Below are 21,151 nucleotides of genomic sequence, written 5' to 3'. Positions count from 1 at the left end.
GTCTCTATTGCTATGGTAAAACACCATGACCAAAGCAACTTGGGCAGGAAAGAGTTTGCTTGGCTTATATTTCCACATCATAGTTCATCATCAAAGGAAGTCAGGACAGGAACTAAACCATGGCAGGAACCTAGAGGCAAGAACTGCTTCAGAGGCCGTAGAGGAGTGCTGCTTACTGGCTTGCTCCCCATGGCTTGGTCATCCTGCTCTCTCACAGAACACAGTACCACTTGCCCAGGGGTGGTACCATCACAGTGGGCTGGCTCTCCTGCACCAATCACTAATTAAGAAAATGCCTTCTAATCTTGCCTACAGACCAATCTTATGGAGGCATTTTCTCAGTTGAGACTCCCTCCTCTATGGTGACTCTAGCTCATGCCAAGTCGCCATAAACCAGTCAGCACAAACAGAAAAAGCATTTAGAATCCCAACTAGCCACGGCCAGAGATTGATAACACAACACAGGCAAGATGCTCAAAGTACCAAATAAACAATATCCAAACTGTAAGAGAAAACTATCAACTCACAAAGGCACCAGAGTTACATCAGACCTCAACACGAACCCTAAAGATGACCGAGAGAGCATGGGCTATTGGTAAAAAGGCTTCTTCACTCATTGAAAGTAAAGTGACTATCAACCAAAATCGCTACGTCCACCAAAATCATCTTTTAAAATTCATGTAGAGGAGCTGGAGATGCGGCTCAGCCTGACAACCTGAATTTGGTCTTAAAGGTAGAAGGAGAGTACTGATTCCTGTACGTTTCCCTCTGACCTCCAGATGTACGCATGGCACTTGTATGCCCTCCCTTCGCTATTCAAAGTATCCAGAAAGTAATTAAATACATGGAGAGGTAAGGACATTTTAAGACAAACACAAGTTGAAGCAATTCTTAACTACCAACCCACTCTGCAGAAATGCTAAGGAAATCCTAAACACAAAGAGGAATACAGTCTCAGCCAAGAGAACCCAGGAAAGAATGTAATTTTCTTGTATAGAATAGATGAATAAGAAAATAGATGAATAAGAGAGACTCCATCCTGTCCAGCATAGTCAACTAGCAAGCCCTTAATACAAAAGATAAAGGATGCCTCTACATACTTAGTAAAGGAAACACTCCATCGAGAACAGAGAATAATGGTAAATATAAATGCATTGAATGCTGGGGCTTCCCATTTCATAGAGCAAGCACTCTAAATGTGTGTATAAAAGGACTATACAACAGTAGTGGGTGACCATAATATCCCATCTCATCAATAGATATGCCATCTAGATTCACAGTCAATAAAGAAACTTCAGAATTAATCCACACCCAAGATCAAATGGACGACCTGTCAATATTTACAGGACAATCCACTCAACAGCTGCAAAATAGATGTTTGTCTCTGTAATCCATGAAGCTTCCACTAAAATAGATCACTCTATGCCATAAACAAGTTTTAACAATACAAAAGAGTTGAAACAGCTTCTTGTATCTATTCAGGGTGCAGTGAATTATGACTGGAAGCCAATAAAGAGAAAGTCCTACAGAAGCTCACAAATGCACTCTTGAATGAGCAGTGGGCCATGGAAGAGATCTGTGAGGAAAACTTGAAAGATTCTGAGAATCAAATGAAAAATAAATGCTCAACTTGTCAGAACCTTCAGGATCTAACAAAGGCGGTTCTCAAAGGGACATTCAGAGCTTCAAGCTGGTATACAGAAAGATTGCATATAAATAACTCAAGGATGAACCTCAAGGCCTCAGGAAAACAGGAACCATCCAAACCCCAGAGCAGTAGATGGAATAAATAACAAAAATCAGAGAAGAAATTAACGAAATGGAAAGGAAAAGAACAGTACCGAGTCTCAATAATAAAGTGAAGTTCTGGCCAAGGCAGGATTCACTGCTGAATTCTACCAGACCTGTAAGGAAGTGCTGACATCAGCGCTTCTCAAACTGTTCGTGAAGTAAAAAACGGAAGGGATACTGCCAGGCTCATTCTATTAAAGGCTGCATTGCTCTAATGTCAAACTTGACAGGGACACGCACCCAAACTGTAAAGCTGGACATGATGGACCATTCGAGAGGCTGACACAGGAGGCTGAAAGACTGAGGGATGGGAACAAGGGGAGTGAGTGTTGGTGGGGTGGGAGTGAAGTAGGGGGGGGGAGAGTATGACCCAAGAACATTGGTATATATATGGGATAAGAATATCATCCCATAACTTTTGCATGCTAAATAGAAAAATTATTTTTAAAAAAAAATAGTCAAAGACAGGAACAGGTGGAGAAGCAGAGGAGACAGGCAAAGCGGGGAGGCAGCTTGCTGGGTACTGGGTTTGCATCCCCACAAACACAGCGGGGAGGATGCCAAGCTCTGGATTGCAGGAGGCCACCGGGGCAGTGAGCAGGAGAGCTATAGACTTCATTGGACTGCAGCAGGCTTGCACTTGCTAAGACTGAGCTCCAGGGAGTCTCATTACCCCCATCATGAGCAGAGATGTAGCCTCAGCCTGTGGACCACTCTCCTCTGTCTTTATAGACCTCAGGAGGAACCAGGGAGTGGTGGTCCACTTCTGAGCTTTGTCCTGTAGAGACAGCTTGGAGCTGGTCACCGAGCCTCAGCCCTGAGGTCGTCTGTCAGCCTCTGCAGGAAGTACCTAAAAGAAGTGACTGGCATGAGAAACTGGGTTCATGACATTGGCCAGGCGAGGATGTTTGGGTTGGTGGCGCCACTTCCTCCGGTGGTGGCTTTCTGCTGAGTAGGTCCCAGTGTAGTTGATAAGGACACAGACTCTGCCTTCATTTACCTTCTGCTGAGTCCCCAGATTCTCATCTGTTGAGTGGCGCCACAGGGCCAGACTCCTGTTCCCTTGGAGCTCTGAGCAATCCCAGTGAGCTGTCAGCCTCACCAAGCTAAAGCGTTTGCTCCCAGGCCCCGACATCTCCAGTCGTTACAAATGAGAAAAGTGATTGTTCTTTACATTCCTGGAAAGCTTTTGTTTTATAGCTCCTTGTCATTCCCTCCCTCTCATTCTTCCTTTTCATGCGGAAGACAGGAATGATGTTCCCTCGGGACAGTTGTATTACTTAATTTGTCCCTACAGCTCCCCAAACCCAGCAATGCAGGAGAACTGTTGGCCAGGATGGCCTCTCTCTATGTAGACTACTCGTCTTAGGAAGACCTTTTTGCAAGCATGAGGACTCAGCTGGCATGAAGCTCTTGCTAGTGGGCAGCTTTTTTGTATCAAAGAGGTTCCCATCCGCCCAAAGGATGGGAAGATGGTGGGTTTGGGCCATTTGGATGTTGCTGTATTCTTGCCAATCATCGCACATTGGATTAAGATCATAATGAGTGTATGTCAGGCACATTGACTCATGCCTGCCATCCCAATGATCAGCGGCTAAAGCAGGAGGATTGCCGTGAGTGTAAGTCTAGTCTGGGCTACATAATGAGTCCAAGGCCAACGAGAGCTCTCAAAAAAACGAATCAGCTGACTCAGTAAATTGAGTGAAAACACTAACAGTATTGCTGGGCCTTGCGCTAATCACTTCACACCTGTATGAAAAGTCTCTGGCTATGGCCATGAGGCAGTGGGTTGTCTCACTAAGCAGGAACTGAAGCAGTGTTAGCAACCCTGACTGGAGATGTGGTTAGATTCCTAGTTACAAGGTCTGTTTCCATAGCTTTTATTTTCAACCCTATCTGCTCCGCTGTTGCCTGCAGAAAGCAAAGATTCAGGTTCCCATCGGAGAAACAAATTCCCATCGGATCCAGGTCACACAGTTCGACGGTGTTGAGTCTAGAAGCTGGGTCTTTTTGGGTTCTCATTCCACAGAACCCTTAGCATACTTGGGACCCTGTCAAGAGAGAGAGAGATCCCCTCGTGCCCTTCACTCTGCCCTTTTCTTATGGGAAACCTCTCTTTCTTACCTGTAGCGGCACCACCCAACCCCAACCGCGAGGTGGCCGGAGACACTATCATCTTCCGGGACACTCAGATCAGCAGCAGGGCAGTGTACCAATGTAACACATCCAACGAACATGGCTACCTGCTGGCCAACGCCTTTGTCAGCGTGTTAGGTGAGTCTCTGCCCACTGGCAGTGGGGTCTTCCTGAGGTCCAGTGATGCCTCGAGGTACACGTTCTTGGGCAGGCTTGGGGAGGTGTGGCGCATGAATGGGGGGCTTGCACTCCACCAAGCCGGGTGACCATAGAGCTCATTTCTTCAGAGAAGCTGCATAGGAAGCGCTTCTGAGCATGGCTGCTGGACTTCTTGGGCAAGGAGAGGGCAGTGGGAACTGGTAGCTACACCATCTCGGGGCTGTGAAATACCTTGGGGAAACCCTTTGCAAAAGCTAGTCTGGATGTGGGACAGATGGGAGACAGACAGATGGATAAATTCATTCCCTCCTCACCTACACAGCGAGGATGACACCCTTTGATATTGTAACATGGCTGTGGTTTACAAATGTGTTGGGCAGCATTTGTAACGGTCCTGGGGCACCTGAATCCCAGGGACTGTAGGTTGGATCGGTTTCCCTTAGACAAGGCTTGTAAAAGGAAGGGATAGATGAGCATCTAGGTGTCTAGAAGGCTGCTGTAAGGGGGAGGGGTAAGGGAAGGAGGGGAAGGGCTATGCTTCACACTCATATTGGAAAATTGACCCTCTGGGGCTTCAGATGTACCCCCTCGGATGCTGTCTCCCCGGAACCAGCTCATCAGGGTGATCCTTTACAACCGGACGCGGCTGGACTGTCCATTCTTTGGGTCTCCCATTCCAACACTCCGATGGTAAGTCCCAGGAGACCAGGTCTCCCCAGCAGGGGCAGTCTGTCTCGTTGCTTCCCTTCTGCCCTGCAGGCAGTATTCAGCAAAACCTGGGATCCTTAAACAGTCAAGGCTGGCCGTCTGTGTGAACTCCCATATTGTTCAGAGGGACTGAGTCTTTCCAGCTAGTGGCTATATAGGCAGTACCTACAAGACTCAGGACCCTGTGTGTCTTCCTTGAGCTCCCCAGCCCCCTGCCATGGACTCTGCTGCTTCCTGGTTCTCTTGGGCCAGTCCTTTCTCAGTATGCTGTGTTTGCCGCTCTGTTGTGAGGTTTAAGAATGGGCAAGGAAGCAACCTGGATGGTGGTAACTACCACGTCTATGAAAACGGCAGTCTCGAAATCAAGATGATTCGCAAAGAGGACCAAGGCATCTACACCTGCGTGGCCACCAACATCCTGGGCAAAGCTGAAAATCAAGTCCGCCTGGAAGTCAAAGGTAAGCAAGGGGGGGGGCCTCGCTAGGGGGAGTTTAGGTGGGGTCATTAAGCCGTGCCCGTGGGTATCCGTAGGTGCTAGGGCCCTATGGTGGAAATATATCCATAGGTGGAAATGCCCCTGCCTGAGGTCTGATCCCAGTGAACATCAGCATGACCCAAGTGTGGGAACACTGAGGCAGGCAGCTTATCCATCTGACCTAGAGGCTCACCTACCTCCCCAAACCAGCACTCCCATCATGGATTTCTGAGCCAGAGAACTATTTGGGGATTTTGATTACCCTACACACAGGAGCTCCCCCACTAAAATCTTACCTTGCACTCTATGCCTGACATCTCAAGCTCAGGCGCGGCACACTACATGGCCACATAAGAGCCGGTGGGCAGAGAAGGGGTCAGTGGTCAGCTTTCCAGTTGTCTTCACAGACCCCACCAGGATCTACAGGATGCCCGAGGACCAGGTGGCCAAGAGGGGCACCACAGTGCAGCTGGAGTGCCGCGTGAAGCATGACCCCTCCTTGAAGCTCACAGTCTCCTGGCTCAAGGACGATGAGCCGCTCTACATTGGAAACAGGTTTCTGCTCTCCATCTCCGATCCTTAAGTGCATTTAAGGGGAAGTTTACCCTTGCTTTCAGTATCATGCATGTCACTAGGGAGCTATTAGGAGCCATGGCCTTGGTGACCTTTCCTCAGGGGGCAACCTTGGGAACCTTCCCCACCCCCACCCCCCGCCCGATCCCCTCTTATCAGAGACATGTTGCTCTCTCCACCTCTTCTCTCCCATCTGCCTGCATATATGCTGAGTGCCGGAAGAGAGCACTCGATCTCATTACAGATGGATGCGAGCCACTGTGTGGTTGCTGGGAATTGAACTCAGGACCTCTGGAAGAGCAGTCAGCGCTCTTAACCGCTGAGCCATCTCTCCAGCTTCCCCCTCTCACTTTTCTTCCTCCCTTTTACATCCCCTCTTCGTATTCCCTTCCTTACCCCTTTATTCTGCATTCCACTCTCCAATCCCTTCTGCTCTGCTTGCAGTTTCCCCGCTCACCAATAGAGGGCAGGTCTGGCCTCGTTTTCCTCATCCAGTGTGTCTCAGCTCTGGGTCTTCTGGATGCTTTGACAGTGTCCCCCACCTGCACCCCCACACCCCACTTAGGATTTTATTGGTGCAAAGGCTCAGGCGCTGATCGTATTTAAAGGTCCCCTGGGTATTTTGTAATGTGCAGTCGGGTTTGAGAACTGCTGATCCCAGCTTCCCTTCCCAGGGCTATTTGCTGTCTCTCAGCTATAGGCTGTAGGACACCAGCCATTCCCAGTCTCAGCCAGCTTCACGCAGGGCTTCCCCCTGCCTGTGTGCACGGGCATCCAGTGCCCATTGCTATTGAGAGCTCTACAACTGATTCGCTCTGGGATATGCTCCCTTCCTTTGGGAAGCTCGAAACTGGTCCACAGGACAAAACACATGGGAGCGACACCAGCCTGTCGTGGGTCGACGGCGTAATGATATCCTAATTTGGAAGTGTGTACAGCACAAGAAAGGCTGAGAGCTGGGTCCGGTGTGGATGCTGAGGACTCCTGCATCTAGTCAGTGTTGAGATGGTGCCTCACACCCCAGCAGGAGCCATGCTCTCTCGTCATCTGGCCCAACCTCCTCCTTTACCTCCTCCCTCTCCTTTGTGGGAGAAAAGTGTCAGCTAAGCCCGGTATGTGAGCCACCCTCCTGCCTGACATCTTGCAGGATGAAGAAGGAAGACGACTCCCTGACCATCTTTGGAGTGGCAGAGCGGGACCAAGGCAGTTACACGTGCATGGCCAGTACGGAGCTGGACCAGGACCTGGCAAAGGCCTACCTCACTGTTCTAGGTAACACCTGTCACCCACATCAGCACTAACAGTCTCCCTGTCACGGTCTCCCTGCTTCCCAGAGCGGCCATGAGCCCTGGGTAATGCAGAGTCGGCAGAGCAACACATAGTCAGCAGTGGTTAGGCGCGATGGCCTTGTCTGGTCTCTGGATTAGGCACTGCCACTCTCAGACAAGCTGAGGAGGACAGTGTGGGGTTCTGTCTCCTGAGTGAGGTCTTTGCCCAGCTGAAAGTTGTGGAATGGCAGAAAGTGGAGTGACTTCTGCCCCTTCGGCTCCTTTACAGCTACCTCAGCTACTACCTCCTCCACACCACCAAGTTGACTAAAGCCATCTTGAAGCAATGCTAGATGATGGATGATGATGATGATGATGAAGATGATTGTGTGTGTGTGTGTGTGTGTGTGTGTGCGTGTGTGGTGTGTGTGTGTGGTGTGCAGTGATATGGTGCGGAGGGGTGTAGTATGGGATGAGGAGTGATGTGTGTATGTGTGTACACGTGTGGGCCCGGTGGCATGTGTATATGTGTATATAGGGTATGGAGTGGGGTTTGTGTCTATGCAGGTGTAGCGTGGAGGGGAAGTGCTGTGTGTATGTGTGTGGTGTGGTGTGTGCACACTTCCAGCACCTCCTCCAGCTTCCTTCCCCTCCCATGCTGCTCCCAGGTGCTGGTGGCATTTCACACTGCCACACGCTGATGAAGATGATGCCACTGTCCATGTTGGCCTGCCGAGAGCAAGCCATTCTGAACAGACAGGAAGGTGGCGACCCCTTCCTAGTCGAGCAGGTCCTCACTGCCATCTCTGTCCTGTTCCCTCTCTGCACTCCTGCAGTAGAGGTCGCAGTTGCTGGCCACTGCGAGCCCAGATATGTTAATGGTCTTAGGACAAGAAGAAGCCAGGAACTCTACTCCAGGCCATGGAGAAACACACGGGTCAGCTGGGAGGCGGGCTGCCCAGGGACAGCTGTAAAGCCTCCGCCATCCATCCGCATCCGTCTAGAGCCCTTTAACCCCGATAACCTGCTAACCTGGATAACCTGCTAACCTGGATAACCCATCTTACCGTTGCAGCTGATCAGGCCACTCCAACTAACCGTTTGGCTGCCCTGCCCAAAGGTAATTGGTACTAATCAGGGGCTCTGGTGCCCAGGGGTGGAATTGTGAGGAAGAATGTGCTGGTGGGCAACACTTTCACATGCCCTGCATGCGACCTCTGACCCTCTGGCACCCACAGTCACCTGCCTTCCTGGCCCATGTCCAGATTCCTTCTGCAGGTTGGACTCATAAGTCTGGACCACCGTTTTTCTTTTTCCACCACACTTAGTCCTCCCTTAAGGTGCCTGGTACTGACCCCTAACTGTGCCTCATGTGCCTAATGGCCAGTCAGGAAAGCTTCCTCGGACACCCCCTACAGGTTCATCAGCTTACAGACCGCCACACACCTACCACCAGGCATCATGTACCCGACCCCCCGCCACACACACACACACACACACACACACACACACACACACGCACGCACGCACGCACGCACGCACACACGCACCACTGTGAACTTAAGTGACTCACTGTCTAGGTTAGTAGAGCTCAACCTTCCTACTGCCACAACACCTTAAAACAGTCCTCATGTTGTGGTGACCCCACCACCACCATAAAATTGCTTTTGTTCATTCTGTACAAGACTACGTAAGTACGTGCTACTTCATAACTGTAATTTTGCAACTATTGTGAATCATAATGTCAATATCTGTGTTTTCTGGTGGCCTTAGGCTACCACTGTGAAAGGGCTAGTCAGCCTCCAAAAAGGAGTTGTGACCCATGGGTTAAGAACCACTGTTCTAGGTTCTCCTGGTAACCAGCCAAAGTCTGAAATAGCTGGTTCAAGGAGGTAAACTGTGGGAGGAAGTTGTCTGCCTCCGTTCTATGACTTTCTTCCAAACCCAGGATGGTACTGGTGCTCACTAGAACCACATGTCCACCCTGCCTCTCCCACAAGCTGCTTCCTTTATCCTGTGTGGAAGCCTGCAGCCCCCTCTGCTCTACATCCTCGCATAGCCCCAGACTGAGTCTCCTAACGGGCCTGGCCTGTCTTGGCCCCTCCTCACTTCCCTTGTCTATCTGCCCTGCTTGGCACTGCAGAGCTCTCCTGGGATGCTCCTGAGAGTGCTGGCATCCAAAAAAGACAAGCAGTCATCATGAGGAGTGAGACACACACACACACACACACACACACACATCACGCACAAGGTTCCCATTTCTCCCCGCCAGCCTTCCTCATGGAAGCAGCAGCTTTCCCCCAAATGTGTGTGTTCTAAATGATCCAAAGAAACAGGATGAATTAGCCTCATTCCCTCTGTCCTACCTGATTCTCTTTATTCCCTTGTTCCATATTCTTGATCTTCTTGGTTCTCCCTTGTCTCCTGGAGGGAAGCGGGTGGTCCCTGCACTGGCTCTCCAGGGTAGGTTGGGGTTTGATCTACTGGCAGTAGAGATATGAACCCCTCGGGGACTTGTCCAGGACTGGTGCTCCCTCAAGGGGAGGGACTGGCTCTCCTTCCTGAGCTCAGAGTGACGTCTTTTTCCTCTGCTGCCAGGGCGGCCAGACCGACCCAGGGACCTGGAGCTCACTGACCTGGCCGAGAGGAGCGTGAGGCTGACCTGGATCCCGGGAGATGATAACAACAGTCCTATCACAGGTCAGCCCGGGCCCTGTGCCCCAAAACCAGAGTCTTAGACAAGGGCCCCCTAGTGTCTGCTCCCACCTCTACCTCCTTACACACGCATGGAGGCCTTGGTCGCCCCATGTCTTGGGAAGGTGTCTTTGTGTGTCCCTGTATCTCGGGGAAATGATAAAGACAAAGAGAAGCTGTGGAGAATGGGCTCTTAAAGCATGACCCTGTGACTCCCAGAGCAGCTCTGTTCTCCTCGTCCATTCAGACTACGTCGTTCAGTTTGAAGAGGACCAGTTCCAACCAGGGGTCTGGCATGACCACTCCAAGTTCCCAGGCAGCGTCAACTCAGCCGTCCTCCATCTGTCCCCATATGTCAACTACCAATTCAGAGTCATTGCTGTCAACGAGGTTGGGAGCAGCCACCCCAGCCTTCCATCCGAGCGGTACCGAACCAGCGGGGCACGTGAGTACTTGAGCACCAGGTGCCCTGAGTTCTCGCTGACTCATCCCAGTTCCCAGCCATGGGGACTTAGGCAACTTACTTGCCTTTCTAAAGCCTAGCCCCTTCGCCTGTGAAGCAGAATGATAATAACATACATCTCAGGGCGGTGGAGAAGACTCCCACTTTAAAAAGCTGGGGAGATAGCTTAGTGGGAAGAGGCCCCAGCTGCCAAGTCTCATGACCTGAGTTTGATCCCTGTTACCTGATGGATGGAAAATGACTGGATCTCAGAAGTTGTCCTCTGGCCTTAGCATGCACTATGGCATGTGTGAAGCCACACATGCATACATTAAACAAACAAACAAACAAACAAACAAATAGCTATAATGTAGAAGAAAAAGTATGTCTTGGGTGCCGGGGAGATAGTTCAGTTAGAAAATGCTTGCTGTAAAGCATGAGGGCTTGAATTCAACCCCCAGGATCCATATAAATGTGGGCCTGGTGACACTCATCTGTCATCCCAACAATGGAGAAGTGGAGGGCAAGGGAGCACCTCTGGGCTTTGCTGGTCAGCCACTGTCGATGAATCACTGAGTTCCAGGTACAGGGAGAGACCCTGTCTCAAAAAATACGGTGGAGAGTGATTGAGGAAGACACCCAATATTGACCCCGACCCCACACAAGTACACACAAAGATGCACGTCAAAGGAAGGAATAGAAAATACATGCCAGGCACTTACTGTGGTGCCCATCACACAGTAAACACGCAGTAAATCTTAACTGTCATTTTTATTATTGTTAATGATTCTTTATCATCTACTTGAAAGCACAGAGCTTCGGCAGAGATGTCCTTAAGAATATATATAATCTGGTGTTATGTCAGATTTCTCTTCGTAACATGCCAAGATAATGGCTGAGTTTATGCGATCACACCAGCTCACGGAGGTAGAAATGCTTGCCCCGAAATATTAAACGCTAGGATAAGCCAGCATCTCACAAAACACACTCAGTGATGGTCTATAAAGGGAACAGCATATGAAGAGTTACCGCAGTGGCCACCTGCAATGTGGAAAGCTTTGTGATAAGCGCTAACTTAGCGAAGGATTACACTGAAAAGAAATTAGCTCTGCTCTGGGCATGCAAGTCTTAGCCAGGAAGATATAGCACACATGGAAGAAAAAGAGTTAGGAGCTGAGAAGAGAGAGCCAGAATTCAGAAGGGGCCAGCTAGGTAGGAGGGGCACTGGGGGTCCTGGTCAGGCTCAGGTTGGGTTTCAGCTTTATCTGTTTGGATTCCAGCCCCCGAATCTAATCCTGGTGATGTGAAGGGCGAAGGGACAAGAAAGAACAATATGGAGATCACATGGACGGTGAGAGTACCTCCCCACCCCAGCCCCCAGGGGTCACTGATTAATACAGTGAGCCTCTCAGCCATAAAATTATCTCCATTACTACTTCATAACTGTAATTTTGCTACTGTTATGAATTGTAGTGTGAATATCTGATATGTTAGGTGTCTGATATGTGATCCCTGGGAAAGTCATTCCACACCTCCCCACCCCCAAGGGGTTGTGTGCGACCCACAGGTTGAGAAACACTGGTCTCACTGATTGGGACCACTGTCCTCCGAGAACCAAGCTAGTCAGAATTGAGCATTCAGAAATCAAACAGAACAAGTATCTAGGAGTGGGAGTTCAGAGCGGAGATGGGAGCAGAGGTCACCAAATGTCACAGGCTGCCAGTCTAGCAAAATTCATCAAGAAAGCCAACAAATTAGAACAGTTTGATTTTGAAGAAGGGACCTGAGCTTTAGGAGGAAAAGGCATGCAGAATATCCACACTGAGCTTGATGTGCACTGGCTCTGTGCCGTGGGTTGTTGGAGGCACTGGCGCCATTCCAAAGTCCAGCTCCTTTCTACAGCATGGGCTAGGTGACCTGAAAGGTCCATTCCCCTCTTCAGCCTAGACCCCTGAGTACACCTTCCAAACTAAAACTGGATAGGTATATGTTTTCAAACTGACTTTTCCTAAACCACTCCCAAGACTAAAATTGGAAAATACATTCACTCAAGTGGCGCTGAGCTGCTGCTGTGAATCACGACCACGGAGATAGGGTGCTCGCTCCTCAGAGTCGCCGTCAGCCCTGTCACTCTGAAGCCTGTGCCTCCAACATCCTTGACCAGCAGCTTTGGGCTGAACCTGAATTCTAGACAGCTCATCTATGGCTCGGTGTGGCAAGCTTTAGGAGCTTGGTTCCTGAGCCAGAGTCTTAGGACCAATGGGCTTCGGTTGCCTTCAACCAGCTCTGATGTATGGAGAAGGATAAGACAGAACTGGACTTCCACTCTCATCTGTAAAAGAGTAGTTTGATTAGGGCAGAACCCTCTCCCTGACTCCAGAGATCATGATCATCAGTCCCCACTCAGCTCCCCACTCCTTCTGTCTTAGGAGGAAGTTTGCCCAAAGTAAAGCCTTTGCTCCCGATGCAGTGTGGGTGGTGCTTGCAGTCGAGTGATTAAATCTCTGGTGAAGCTTTTGTCGTAAGAAGTCTGGATGCCACCGAGTTCCTATGATTTTAGGCTCCTTGGGGAGTCAACCCCTGCACTGCGAAGGAGCTGGCCAATGGCTGGAAAGCCTGGGTAGAGTGTTCGGCACAGATGAAGAGGGCAAGCTGTGGGCGGCTTTACCGACACCCTATCTGTCTGTCGGTCTCTCCCTGCACAGCCTATGAATGCTACCTCCGCCTTCGGCCCCAACCTGCGCTACATTGTCAAATGGCGACGGAGAGAGACCCGAGAGACTTGGAACAATGTCACTGTGTGGGGCTCTCGCTATGTGGTGGGGCAGACACCTGTCTATGTACCCTATGAGATCCGAGTCCAGGCTGAAAATGACTTTGGGAAAGGCCCCGAGCCTGACACCGTCATCGGGTATTCAGGAGAAGACTGTGAGTATTGGCCCACCTCCCTCCCCAAACAGGACCCTCACTGTCAAGCTCTTCCCTAATTCTCACGGGCTGGATGTATCATGGGAAGGCAACCAGGTCCCAAGAGATAGAGCGACCCTACCATGACCTAGGCTGTGCAGCACCTGATAACAGACAGGAGGAGAATTACCTTTTGAACACATCCCCCTCAGTACACACCCCAGTGCTGGAACTTTACAACTGTAAAAGCGGAGGGTCTGGAGGCAACACTTTCAAGGATTCTCCAATAGCAAATGTCATGCTTGAAAAAAGAATCCAGGTCCCCAGGTCCCTAGACAGGTTGCTTTACTGCCAAGCCTTGCAGGCACTAAGAAAGACTTTAGGACTCCCTTTTGAAAGAGCTATTTAGATGCTCCAAGGAATCAGTGTACAGGCTAGGCTCCCACAGCCAGGGGAACCACAGGCAGGGAGACTAGAGTCTCCCTGACCCACTATCTGCCAGTATTCCAACACTGCTTCCGGCCCTTGGAATTGAACACGAAATGGGATGTTCTTAGGCAGTCGGCCCTGGGCGAATCAACACTCTAGACCTGTATGTGAAAGTGTGTGCCTGGCCTCTGTGCCTAATGCATCAGCATCAGTCCCACAGCTTGTAAGCAAAGCAAAGTTTTGGTAGAGTCAACCGGACTCAACAGCTGGGTCTGGGTCTGATGCAAGAAGAGATGAAGGGATTGGTGGGGTAAGCAGAAAGAAGGGACGAGAGCAGATCCTACTAGGAGTGGACACAGGAGGCAAGACTGGGCTCCAGGTGAGGTCCGTGGTCCTATTATGGTGAAGAAGGAAGCCATGAGGACCATGTCCCAGAAGCAATGATGGACTGGGCCCACTGGAAATGAGCAGAGGGCCCCACCCAGTCCCACCTCTACACAGAGGACACTTTTCTACAGGAGTCTAGTGGGGCTGCCAGTCAGTGGGTGTGACTGCAGGCTTCCCGGATGACCCCATAATTTCCACCATATCTTTCCACCCTGTGCATCTCTGCAGCAGCTTTACTTTGGTTGCAGAGTAGGGGTCACGGAGCAGCCATGTTCCTTTTCTGAATGAAATTGAGGCATCTTCTTTCTGCAGACAGTGTTTCTGTTGGTACCCTCAGAATGGATTATTGATAATTTTTTTAAAGAGTATCCAAGGAGAACCCTAAGATCTCTGAGCCTACTGAGGCCTAGCAAGAACTTGTGATTTCCCTTTGAGCCTCAGAGAGGCAGGGGACACATGAGTCACCACCACTTGTGAGCGTTGCCCCAGGAGCTGTGGCTATGTGTTGGGGATCTGGCAGAGGAGTGCAGGGCTGCCAACCTGCAGCCCAGCAGAGGAAGCTAGAGGAAGCAGTGCCCACTCCCCTTTACTCCTACCCTGGCACCTCCTATGGTCCAAACTCCTCAAGATGCCTCAGCTGACAAGGTCCAGAAAGAGCAGTGGGGACAGGTAGCAAGTGGAAAGGAAGTTAGATGGTCCCTGTGCTTGGGTGCCACAAATCATTGCTCTGGTCACCTGGATTGCCACCTTTTGTCCTAAGACTTCACTGCTGTCTGGAGTACCCAGTATTCAGTAGAGTAGAGGTACAGGTTCAGAACACATCCTAGGGGACCCTACAGTCCAAGAGCCAACCTTGTATGTTTAACCTGCTCTCTGCTCCCACACATTGCAGATCCCAGGGCTGCGCCCACTGAAGTTAAAATCCGAGTCCTGAACAGCACAGCCATCAGCCTTCAGTGGAACCGAGTCTACTCTGACACGGTCCAGGGCCAGCTCAGAGAGTATCGAGTGAGAAGGCCAGCACCCCGCCCAGTCCCACCTAACCACCCCCTTGCTAACCAGGGGAAGGGGTAGCAGCCGTGGTGTGTAGGGGATCCCAAGGGACCCTAGGAGTACTTATGGGGTCTAAAGTCGATTCAAGATGATTTCTGGGATTTGAAATTATCCAGCTGGGAACATATACATGCATACATACACTTACGTATATTATGCATATGTTCATGTATCACTTAGCAACAGGGATACGTTCTGAGCAATGCATCATTAGCCAATTTTGTTGTTGTGCCAGCATCACCACACATAGTGAGACAAACCTTGCTGGGTGTAAGCCCGTTCCTCAGGGCGGCAGCTTACTGCAGTCAAGACACACAGCAAGCATAAGGCGTGCGAGGCTGTGGCCAGTGTGATGTTGAAAACTGTTTTACAGTAAGCTGCATTTCCCAAATAGGATTAAAAACAAAAGCAGGGCTTTCCTAACATTCGTGAACCTGGAATCAATTCCCAGCACTGCAAAAACAAAACAGTGACATAGCTAGCATTACAAATGTGTAACCTGGCCGGGCAGTGGTGGCACACACCTTTAATCCCAGCACTTAGGAGGCAGAGGCAGGTGGATTTCTAAGGCCAGCCTGGTCTACAGAGTGAGTTCCAGGACAGCCAGGGCTACACCGAGAAACCCTGTCTCAAAAAAACCAAAAACAAAACAAAACAAAACAAAAAAACCCAAATGTGTAACCCGGTTACCTAATGATGATCATCACCAAGCAGTACAACTGTATTGCTTTGCTTTTGTGACTGGCAGCCCAGTAGACCTTTTTTCCACAGCGCCAGCATGACTGTACACGTAATACTCTGTAAAATGACATCACGAAAGCTACAATCATCACTCCGTGAAACAATCCTATGGGATTGGAAGCTCACACCTATAGGAACACACATGGTTTATTGAAAGGTCAAGCTTCGCTGGAACTCCTTAGGAGGGTGCTGGGTTTCAGTCAGGACTGCAGAGCACGCTTGTTTGATATCCCTATGTGAACAGCCGTGCAGACCTTCCTGTGTATAACGGAAGCACCCCTGAGCTGCACCCGTCCCCTCAGAGTCTCCTGCTGAGCTCTTTGCTTCCCCAGCCTGGTTGCAGAAAGCCACACTAATGGGCCAAGCCCCTGGAGGGATGTACGCTGCTTCCCTGTTACCTCAGCCAACTCTGCTCCCTGACACAGATTCTAAAGGCCCTGGCCTCCGGTGCCCCCAAGCTGGGAGCACTTTCTGCCAGGTCACTTGCGCTCAGACGGCTGGGCTAAGGTTGTAGAAGTGACACACGTGGGACTTTCCTTCAGGAGGGTATAGCTGCATTTCAGTGAGGGTGATAGAGCGTGGGTTCCCACTGGGTCTGTAACTTCTGGGGTCATCAAGAGTTGGCTGATGGACAGCTGGGGACACACAATAGGGGGTCCGTCCCTTCTTGGAGAATGAACTTGGCTGTGAACTAAAGGAAGGAGGGCCGGGCGCACCTGACCTAGCTCCTCCCCAACAGTCTAACTTAACCTTAACCTGCTGGCCTGGAGATTTTTCTTACTGAAGTATTTACCAACAAGTCTGGATTTCCTCACCACTTTGCTGGCGACGCTGCTGTGCCACGTTGTCCCGTGGCTTCCCTACCACTGCTAATAAGACCTTCACTTTGCCCTTCACCTCTGCCACCTCCAAGGCCACCCTTCCCATCCAAGCTCCGCTTCCTGCAGCCCTGTACCCCTACTGACTTGGACATGTGTCTGCCGTCTGAAAGATCTTCAACGGTATGTGAAGAAATCGCTTGGCTTCCGAGAATTAAATCAACCACGGCTCCTAGACCCCGACTGCTTGGGACAACCTGCTCCTTGTGTGCCCACCTTCTGTCTCCCTAAACTGTACTAATCCAACTGAAAGCAAAATGGTCTTTGAGCACCAAGCACAAAATGGTCTTTCTGCACCAGGACCCCTGGTTCATATTTATGGTTCTGGCATGGACTCTCCCTGGGCAACATGTTACCCAGCTGGGACATACTCTCCAAAGATGTGGTGGCATGGCTCCAAAAATGGGTGAAAATTTTAACCTTGTTTCATGCTCAAGCATTATTCTATTCATGATCGGGGACCCGAAGGCTGTCCTGCCATCCTCTACAGGGAGGAGGAGGTTGTTTGAGACTGAGAGCAGCCTGTAACAAGCAGAGGGAGGACCAGTCACTACCACCACTAACCACTAACCTGGCTTGCAGCCAGCCCCTTACCAACCTGCCTCTGTCTCAAAGGCTTACTACTGGAGGGAAAGCAGTTTGCTGAAGAACCTGTGGGTGTCTCAGAAGAGACAGCAGACCAGCTTCCCTGGTGACCGTCCCCGGGGCGTGGTGGCCCGCCTGTTCCCCTACAGTAACTACAAGCTGGAGATGGTTGTGGTCAATGGGAGAGGTGATGGGCCTCGAAGTGAAACCAAGGAATTCACCACCCCGGAAGGAGGTAGGTCTGACCTCCAGCTCTTCCAGATGGGTTTGGACAAGGGTAGTGCCAACCGGTGAGCCTGGAGCAGCTCCAGCGTGGTTTGGCATGGACGGCCAGGGTGACCTCGGCAAGCGATGACCATCACCGAAGTGACCCACCCTCACGGAAACGTGTTTATCAAGAGATCTGAGCAGTGTGGCCGTGGCATTCCAGACTCGGGCTATGAGACTGACTGCAGCACCTTCTCTGAGGAGAAGCCACATGTGTGTCTGGCCACTCCGATGTCCTGCTTACCAGCACCCTAGACCCGAATGAGCTTCCCCCACAGCATCAAGAAATACTCCTGGGAAGTTGGCCTATGTGTATAGAGTACTGCCAAGTGTCACCCCACCCTCCTGAGGGTTTGTGGTTTGATCTAACCCGGGGTCTAAACATCTAGAAAGTTCTATTACCGCCTTGGTTTCCCTGCCAGCTCTTTTATCCACTCGGCATGAGCTATGCCTTCTCTGTTTCTCCTCCCTCCCCCCTTAACTGTTTCCTGTTTTTCTTCTCTTCCTCCTTTCGCTTCTCCCTTGCTCGCCCCTCTTGTCTTCGCTATCCCTGTTTCTCCCTCCTTCCTCGGTTTGTTTCCTATCATTAGTCTCTCCCCATCACCCACCCCCCACCCCTTTCCAGATGCTCTGACCTGAGTCTCTATCTCCTCCCTGAAAGAGCTTGGATTCCCAGCTCCGAAGCCAGGGCCTGCTCTTGCAGCCAGTGATGAGAGCCCTCGGCTCGGGGCTGGGAACTGTACCCTTGCCACAAGACAGTTATGATCGGTTCCCTGCCTGGGAGCGGCTCTATGGTTTAGAGGTATATTTGCAGGATTAAAGCCGCCTAATTTGTGCCAACTCCAGGGTAGCTGCTAAAAGGAGACTCACTTGACTTCTTCCTCCATTTCAACAGCAGGAGCTGAGCCTGCATGGCTTTACAGCAGGTGAAAGTGCATGCCGGGCAGGCAGCAGGCTCTGCCCTCAAGGAGCTAGGGCCGGGTTCAGCAGTAGTCCAGCACAGGGAAACCTAAGGTCATGCCTTCATGCCTGTACTTTGTTTTCTGTGTTCTCCTCATCCTCCCTGCCCTCACCTCCTGGCTCCCTCCTCCTTCCCCAAGTACCCAGTGCCCCCAGGCGTTTCAGAGTCCGACAACCCAACCTGGAGACCATCAACCTGGAGTGGGACCACCCAGAGCACCCCAACGGAATCCTGATTGGATACACTCTCAGATACGTGCCCTGTATGTTCTGTTTCTCTGCTCTCTTCTAAATCAGATACAACCACAAACCGTTGCTCACTAGTTTCTTGAGGAGTGGAGATCGGAGGTCTATGGAGATCGCAATGCAGAGGGCATTGCTTAGGAATGTGAGCGCTAAGGGAGAGCTCCCTATAACTGAGGGAGCAGGCAGGACCCAGTCTCTGCTCTTCTTACATAGCACCACCTGCAGGAGGCAGCAATGGGTACTCTAACGAGGGGCACAATCGCAGAGCAGAGCAGCCCTCCGGGAGCTAGTCGCCTCCAACACCTACAAGGCTAGGCAGGAGAGTTCCTCTCCCATTGGCCCTTCTATCTGATGGGTAAATAGTAAACGCTCAGGCATCTAAGGATGCTCAGGAGTGTCCAGGTAGGAACAAGGCTGTCATCGCACTTGAAAAATGTTAAGAGTTCTAGTGTAGACAGTGCTGTCCCTCTCTGGGAAGCTCAAAGAGCCAGAGACCTGTCACTGACACTTTAGTAGTCAACAATGTGTCCTCCATGCTGTTCTGAATTGATCTCTGGACCTGACCCTTCCCCTCCTGTATTGAAGAAGGTGGTCTTTTACAAAAGAAGCAGTAGCAATCAAGGCCCTGGGGAATTTCCCCGGTTCTGTTTGGACAGAAGAAAAGAATTCCAAACATTTGACCTTGACAAAGGGCTTGGGAAGTGTAAACAGAGCTTTTAGAATTGACCATGTGACTTTCAGGAAGCTAGAGACACTGGGCTCAGTGACAAATGTGAATCCTGAGGAACACTGGAAGTTCCTCAGTAATTCTAATGGGAGGTCCTGATAGGAAGGGGTTTATGCCCAATGCCCTGCCCTTAAACCAAGTCTTGAATATTGCTAGGCAGAGGCCCCATTCCCCTTCCAGAAACTCCAGAAGCTGTCCTAGAACCCGTGCAGGGACTAAACCTCCCACTCGCCTCTCTTCCCAGTTAATGGAACCAAGCTGGGAAAGCAGATGGTGGAAAACTTCTCTCCCAATCAGACCAAGTTCTCGGTGCAGAGAGCAGACCCTGTGTCTCGTTACCGCTTCTCCCTCAGTGCCAGGACGCAGGTGGGCTCAGGAGAAGCAGCCACGGAGGAGTCCCCAGCACCTCCAAATGAAGGTAGGTCCACGGCGGCAGTCCTTGAAGTAAAAGGCCCTAGCTAATCTGGACACCTAGAGAAACACACCAGAAGCCAGGTTTGGCCTTCCAGGATGGAACGGAAGTGAGGCCACAAATCCTCAGCCCCACCACAGGAGACAGCCTGTCTTGGGTGCTGGGTGATATCAGTACTGTATCAGGAAAAGCCATCACTCTTAGATGTACAGGCAGACTTGGTTCTCCACTTTGCCTTGACTTGCTCAGCTACTTATCAACTGTCCATCCTTGCAGGGGAAAAAGGAAGGGCATGTGAGATGAGAGGCAATCAGGGGGACATGAGAAGTAACCACCCTGATGAACCCCAAAGAGTCAAACTGCTCATCTACTAAGAATATCACTGAGAGTCCTCCCTAAGGACTCTGGGAACATACTGTCTTTTGCCAAGGGCATATAGAGCCAAGGAGATAGGGCAAAGTGTTTGCCTGGATCAAGAGCAGAGCCGGAAATATGTCCTCCCTTTGCAACACGAATAAGATGAGGTATCTGGTTGCAGAGATGTGGGAGCTGGGAACAACTCTTTGCCAAGCCAGCTTCACAAAAAGAGCAAGTGAACTCAGTCAAGGACAGTCCCCATCACTAAGATCCCAAGCCAGGGCTGCGCCTGACTTGAGTGTACACTAGAGGGTGCTCTCGGCTCATTTGCATGCATTGCTGGTTTTGGTGAAACCTCCCAAAACATTGGACCGCAAAAGCCTCAACACTGGTAGCACCTTGTAAAACGGTGAGCACCCTTTCCCTCTCCAGAGATGCAACAGAGATGCAACAGCCATTTTCGGAGGGCCCACCCACATGTACCAAGGCAGACACTGCACCCAAAGCGAGGGATATGAAGCTGAGAGGAAGTTCACAATGTCTAGAGACATCCTCAAGAATGTCTCTTTGTCTTTCTGCCTGAATGAAGGTGCTGCCCAGGACAGGAAGTTTGGGGGAGATTCAATATGTAGGGGAAAACCTAAAAGACGATACGAACAAGTATCCCTGGGACTGTCACATGATCCTGACCCAGGCCTGCCTCCCATGAGGTCCTGTGATGTGATCCTGATCCGGATGGGCTCTTCTGAGCATTCTCATACTCTGTCCCAGGAGAGCATTGTGCTTCCTAAGGGGACTGCCAGGCCCTGCTGCCTCAGCTCAGTATTCTTGTACAGCTGCAGCAGCAGTTGGAGGACTGTCAGTCCCCTGTGTCCCTCTCTGGGCTCCTAAATAAGGAGTAGTCACACAACAAACTCCCAGTCCTGGTGTCCTCTTCCAATCCCTGGACATTCCAG

The 21,151-nt window shown here is 50.7% G+C and overlaps 1 protein-coding gene across 14 annotated transcripts in view; it reads left to right on the top strand.

Annotated features, from left to right (window-relative positions):
- Nfasc (neurofascin) overlaps positions 1–21,151 on the top strand; it is a 180,239-nt gene that overhangs the window by 134,378 nt on the left and 24,710 nt on the right. For 10 of the 14 annotated variants that reach the window (XM_031382366.1, XM_031382402.1, XM_031382384.1 and 7 more), the window contains 12 exons: positions 3,922–4,065; positions 4,665–4,776; positions 5,086–5,252; positions 5,677–5,824; positions 6,990–7,114; positions 8,186–8,230; positions 9,709–9,810; positions 10,052–10,249; positions 11,527–11,597; positions 12,952–13,174; positions 18,594–18,716; positions 19,671–19,844. In XM_031382366.1, the coding sequence (XP_031238226.1) occupies positions 3,922–4,065; positions 4,665–4,776; positions 5,086–5,252; positions 5,677–5,824; positions 6,990–7,114; positions 8,186–8,230; positions 9,709–9,810; positions 10,052–10,249; positions 11,527–11,597; positions 12,952–13,174; positions 18,594–18,716; positions 19,671–19,844 (1,632 nt within the window). The remainder of the gene's footprint in view (positions 1–3,921; positions 4,066–4,664; positions 4,777–5,085; positions 5,253–5,676; positions 5,825–6,989; positions 7,115–8,185; positions 8,231–9,708; positions 9,811–10,051; positions 10,250–11,526; positions 11,598–12,951; positions 13,175–18,593; positions 18,717–19,670; positions 19,845–21,151) is intronic. The other 4 variants (XM_031382393.1, XM_031382407.1, XM_031382452.1 and 1 more) reach the window with 1 other exon arrangement.

This window comes from Mastomys coucha, unplaced genomic scaffold, assembly GCF_008632895.1.
Source record: "Mastomys coucha isolate ucsf_1 unplaced genomic scaffold, UCSF_Mcou_1 pScaffold1, whole genome shotgun sequence".
Classification (NCBI taxonomy): domain Eukaryota; kingdom Metazoa; phylum Chordata; class Mammalia; order Rodentia; family Muridae; genus Mastomys; species Mastomys coucha.
The sequence above is the reverse complement of the archived record's forward strand: the minus strand, read 5'-3'. Positions and strand labels throughout refer to the sequence as shown.